The sequence below is a fragment of the Pseudorasbora parva genome, chromosome 23, assembly GCF_024679245.1.
Source record: "Pseudorasbora parva isolate DD20220531a chromosome 23, ASM2467924v1, whole genome shotgun sequence".
NCBI classification, from domain to species: Eukaryota; Metazoa; Chordata; class Actinopteri; order Cypriniformes; family Gobionidae; genus Pseudorasbora; species Pseudorasbora parva.
The window spans coordinates 6587637-6592988 of record NC_090194.1 but is presented as its reverse complement, the minus strand read 5'-3'; the positions used below and the strand labels follow the sequence as shown (position 1 = coordinate 6592988).

The following is a 5352-nucleotide window of genomic DNA, read 5'->3' as shown; positions in this document are numbered from 1 at the left end:
AGACATCTTTGACTGCCAAAGCTCAGATGAAGCCTTTAAAAAAGAATTGAGACTTAAGAAAATTTAAAAATACAAAAGGAAAGAAAGAACATGATTGACAACATTAGATGGGATGCACATTCTCTTGATTATGTACATCATTTGAATAAGTAATTACTTCACGACCTATAAAAAAGTATGTTCTATACTATAGAACATACTTTTTTATAGGTCGTGAAGTAATTACTTATTACATTCCAGATTATAGAATCTATAGCCTTTAGTATGAATGTAATCTGGATTTACTACATTTATCATGTTGTCATTATCACGGTCGCGTCGCTTCAGTACCATTCATAAATCCTCTCCTGTGGCCTCATGGGATAGTAAAGTATCCATCATATGCACACTTCAGAATCTCTGTGGAAGTATTAAGTCACCGGGTGCTTTTTTTGCATACTTTTTCATGAGTACTTTGAATTCGGACATTTTTTTATCCCTATGTCTGCATCTGAAATCGCATGCTTTCCCATTTAGTAAGCCAAAAGAAGTATGGTATGTCTGAAGTAAAAATACTCATAAAAGTAGGTTTAATAAAGGGTTAATAAAGTCTTCTGAAGCGAATCAATGCATTTGTGCAGAAAGTGTAACGCGTCTCGCATTTCAAAATGTTTGCCACCTTGCCATGTCCGACATCATACCAGTTGAATACGGAAGGCGGTCAACCGGAATCTATTACTTTATAACGTGTTAAATATGGATTTTTTTTAATTTATTTTTTTTAACACAAACGCATTGATTCGCTTCAGGAGGCCTTTATTAACCCTGTATAATGGAATACATTTATAATGGGTGGATGCCCATGTTTGGGCTTCAAATGTCGGGCTGCCACTATAAAGCTCCGATTATTAGCTAGGACATTTTTAATATAACTGATTGTATTCGTCTGAAAGAAGAATGTCATATACACCTATGCCATGAGGGTAAGTTAAAAAAAAAAAGTGTTTTTATTTTTGGATGAACCATCTCTTTAAAATCACAAATGGCCGAGCCTGCTCTTATTAGGTGGATAGTAGGGATTAGGGAAGTATGCGATTTCGGATGCAGCCATGGTTTTATTTAAATGAGAAACAGCGCCTCGCTGTGGCCAAATGGCGCACTGGGCGGAGAGATCTAGTGGGCGAGGTTTAACTGCACAGGACAAAAGAAAACGTTAAACGAAAACAAAGCGGGGCGCCTTGATCTCCTGTCGAGAGTTCCCTGAGCAGATTTGCTTGTATCCAAGGGTAGGGATTTGTTTTCATCTCGAGCATTAGATTAAAATCGCTTCTTTATGAGGAAATGCAAATAGGGACGAGCGGAAAATCACACGAATAGCAGAGAAATGCGGTGTAGACGAGCTGTTAGTTATATTTCTATTTCATTTTAAACCAGTGGTTACATATGAGGAATATCGCATAGACTATGACTTTTATTTTTATTTTCCGGAAGTTAGTTTTTAGACGTGACAGTTTGTTGCAGTTATAAAGTCAACACTTTGTAGCTTCGATCCTTTTTTATAGAAATATTGTACATTTAATCTAAATTGCCTATTTTGATGGTGTTAAAAATAAATGAGCATAATAACAACGCCAGGCCTAGAAAAGTTTAAAACAAGGATTTTATTTTAAAATCGAAATCAGTGAAATCGGAAATGAACGGGTTTCAGTCCAGTCCAGCGGACTGTCCGACTGGAAGCGCTTGTTCCATTGAAGGTTTGCCTCCGTTACCCAAAGGACTGAGCGGCATCCTTAACTCGAGCGGAGGATCATGGAGAGACATTGAGAAGGTCTACAGCAAGAGGACGCGCATCCAAGCGGACATCAGCAAGTCCAGAGTGAGCGACTGTCCTGGCCGCAGTAAACCAGCGAGTCTTGACGCAGCGCTGGCCGTCCTGCGCAAAGACATGGTACGAGACAACGCCTGCCTGTCCCAGTGTGACCTTCACTGCATTTCTGCTAAATTGGCAGCTATTTATGTGTCAAAGACGACAGAGATTATTAAAAGATTACGTATTTTGAATGATAAGTGCTAATTCGTGCAATAGTTGTATTCATTTTAGTTTAATAAAAAAAATGTTTAAACTTTTTTTTTTTTGAAAATATTTTTAGTAATAGAATAATTTTTTCATTAAAACGTCAGAATGTGTAAAAAGAAGAAAAAAACTATTTAAAATAAAAATAAATATAAAATAATAAATATTTTACTTTAATAATTTTGATCTATTTATTATTATTACATTCTCTGGACATTTACACTACCTAGACATGTTTGACTCGAGGGCCACACAAAAATAAAAACTTAATTCAGAAATTAAAAACATGTCAGTCATAAAATCTGGTGTATGTTAGTCAGTTTAGTTTGAAATGCATTTTAACTATTTTAAATAGCTTAATAAAATGTTAACATTTTCATTAAAGGCACAGAATATAAGATTTTTTAAATTAAAATATACAAAAACCACTGAAACAGTGTTATACATTTTGTTATAACAATGTTATATCTTACATTATCCCAAATGTTTCCAACAATGTTTAAATCCAGAGAAATAAGCTATTTTATCAGGACACGGAGCGTGTCCGTGCGTCGCCTATCGATGACACCATACCTGTGTCGGTCTCGGTTTCTGGTTTTATTTTGTAGAAACCATGGAAGACTCTTTAATATATATTATATTTTTTATTAGATATTAGACAGGTGAGCAAATGATTGGGTAATTCATAGACAGAAAACTAATCATATATAGCTCAACACAGTTAGTTTTGTTGTTTAAATCTCGTTTTCTTGATTTACCACGAGTACCATGTTTAACCAGGCCTAATATTGTTCCAGCTTACTGCAGTGTGAAACACGTGTCTCAGTCGCTGCCGAGCGAATGCACAGAGTAGCTTTCTAACACACTGAAATGTTTCTAATATGATAAAACAGTGCTGCGTTACCCCACATACGCATGAGCGGAAGAAGCGGAAGCGCTCGTCTACGGCATAATAAAAGCTCCACTGCTCTAGCGCCATGTGTCGCGCTTCTCTCATTAGCAATCCTTTTTCCGCCCCACCCTGCTTCATACTACATTAACGTTAATGAATCTTTAATACATTAGTTCATTCATGAATATGATTTGTTCTTGCGTCCCGTCGGAACTCCACAAAATCAAGACGTCATCTGTAACTTTTGGTTTGATTCCACAAAATCAATTACATATTGTGCCTTTACATTTCCTTGACAGTTTTATTGAAAGCAACATTATTTTTAAAGGGAGCGTCTTCTCCCTACAAAACGTTTATTAAAAGCTGTAGGTATCCAAAATCTGCAAAGCTTATATGTTCTTGTGTCTTTTGCAGGTTGGTCTTCGACAGTTAGACATGTCCTTGCTGTGCCAGTTGTGGTCTCTATATGAATCCATACAGGAATACAAAGGAGCTTTCCAGGACATTTCCTCTTCTTTGTGCGAGAGCTCATTCAACACCGAAAATGGTTATTCTGAAGATGAAGAGGAGGAAGATGATGAAAATGAAGGAGAGAGTGGGGAGACGCTGTTATCCCTTCAGCCCACTCAGAACTCCCGAGACCAGTGGATCAAAGAGTCCTTCCACATCCCCATTTAAATGACGCATGTGCCCTCTTAGTTATGGATCTCATCTCTTATGATCCTCATCAATTCAAACATGGCCCCATTGTTTGAAGGACTCTATAGACATCAAAATCATCAACGCATTTATTTTTGTAGGATACTATTACAATGGCGATTGTAAGCTTGTTTCAGGGGAACCATGGAAAACTGCCTTTTTACTTCCTGTGAAGTCATAAAGACCGGATGTGGGCTGAGAGGAAGAGGATGTTATGGCCAGAAACTGTGCAGTCTGGATGTTTTTCAGCTTATGGTAAAGGGTGTATACATCAAAGATGCCTTACTATTCTCTCTTTTCATATATCATGTATCAGATGTGTATTATCACTTGTCTGTTCTTTATCACTTACCAGCATTTGAGATACTGTTTATTTTATTATAAAATATTATTCACCACCTCTGTTATTTGTTAGTAAGTTAAACTGAATGCAGAATTTGCATTTTGTACAACAAGAAAAAGTAATAAAACATGTCAAACTTGACCTTTTTGCTGATGGTCTCCTGCTGGTTATTGAAGTAAAGTGATTTGTTTCCTTTATAGTATAGCTAACTGTTTTGTTGTTTTTCTCTCAAAATGTTCTCCAAGCTCTCCAATGCAGATATTTTTTCATCAGCCATTAGGTGGCACTCATTTCTTTCCTAAAGCTTTAGTATTATTTAGTGCAAAAGAAGATTGCTAGATTTTTCTCCTTTAATGTTTATCTTTGAGTCAGACCAGATACATGCCAACCAATTAAAACAATTATTCTAAATCTGAATGTTTGGATTGAGACTCGTTCAGATCTTTCTGAAGCACTCTCTCATTACGCAGCCAGTGTAAACAAATGGTTCCAGCCACTCTTGTGCTTATTAGGTAATACTGCTAGCTTCCTTTGCATTAGAGAGAGAGGGGAGGGACAGATTCAGACACAGGCCAGGCCATACTAAAAATAAAAAATAAAAAAAACAGTTCCCATCACTGATATTATTACAGTACTGACTGGATGTCCTATAAATTCCACTAAAAGTAAGCTTTAGGTTTTATTAAGTCTAATTGCGTTATTTATTAAGTTTATACATTAAGCAGTTTAATAAGTATAAAGTTGTGTCATGAAACTCTAGATGGCACATGCACATGATATAGGTTCTTAATTCTGTCATCATTTATGCTCAAACCTGTATAAATATCTTTCTGCTGAACACAAACAAAGATCTGGAAGAATGTTTGTAACCAAGCGGATCTCGGCAGCCATTGACTACCATAGTGTGGTGAAAAATACTATGGCAGTCAGTGGCTTACAAACATTCTTCCAGATACACACTTTTCAAATTGAATTTAATTTAATGGGTAAGGATGTTTGGAAACTCATATTCATGACCACAAATTCGACATAAACTGATATTTACATTACTAAAATTACACTGCAGCTTTTGGTAGTATATATTAGTATATAAGAATATACTATAGCGTTTTACATTTTATATATGGCCTTGGTTTAATCTCTGACATTTATTAAAGGGTTACTTCAGCGAATAGCATATGGCTTTGTATCAGTAGAAATCCTGGAGTATATTCAAATTATTGTGCTTTCCCCCCTCATATCTCCCTGAGAGGAGAGATTTATGCATTTTATTTCTGGAAAAATTCCTTCTATGATGCAAATTGACGATTTTTGCATCATAGGAGGAATGTTTGCCCAGGGGCTAAAGACTACAGCCAGCAGAGG

General features: G+C 36.2%; 1 protein-coding gene across 1 annotated transcript; it reads left to right on the top strand.

The window, feature by feature from the left end:
* Positions 1–1128: 1128 nt before the first annotated feature.
* On the top strand, positions 1129–4126 carry fam89b (family with sequence similarity 89 member B). The gene is made up of 2 exons (XM_067433001.1): positions 1129–1927; positions 3360–4126. The coding sequence occupies exons 1-2, from the start codon at positions 1673–1675 to the stop codon at positions 3621–3623; spliced, it is 519 nt and encodes a 172-aa protein (XP_067289102.1). The 5' UTR covers positions 1129–1672; the 3' UTR covers positions 3624–4126.
* Positions 4127–5352: the final 1226 nt, after the last annotated feature.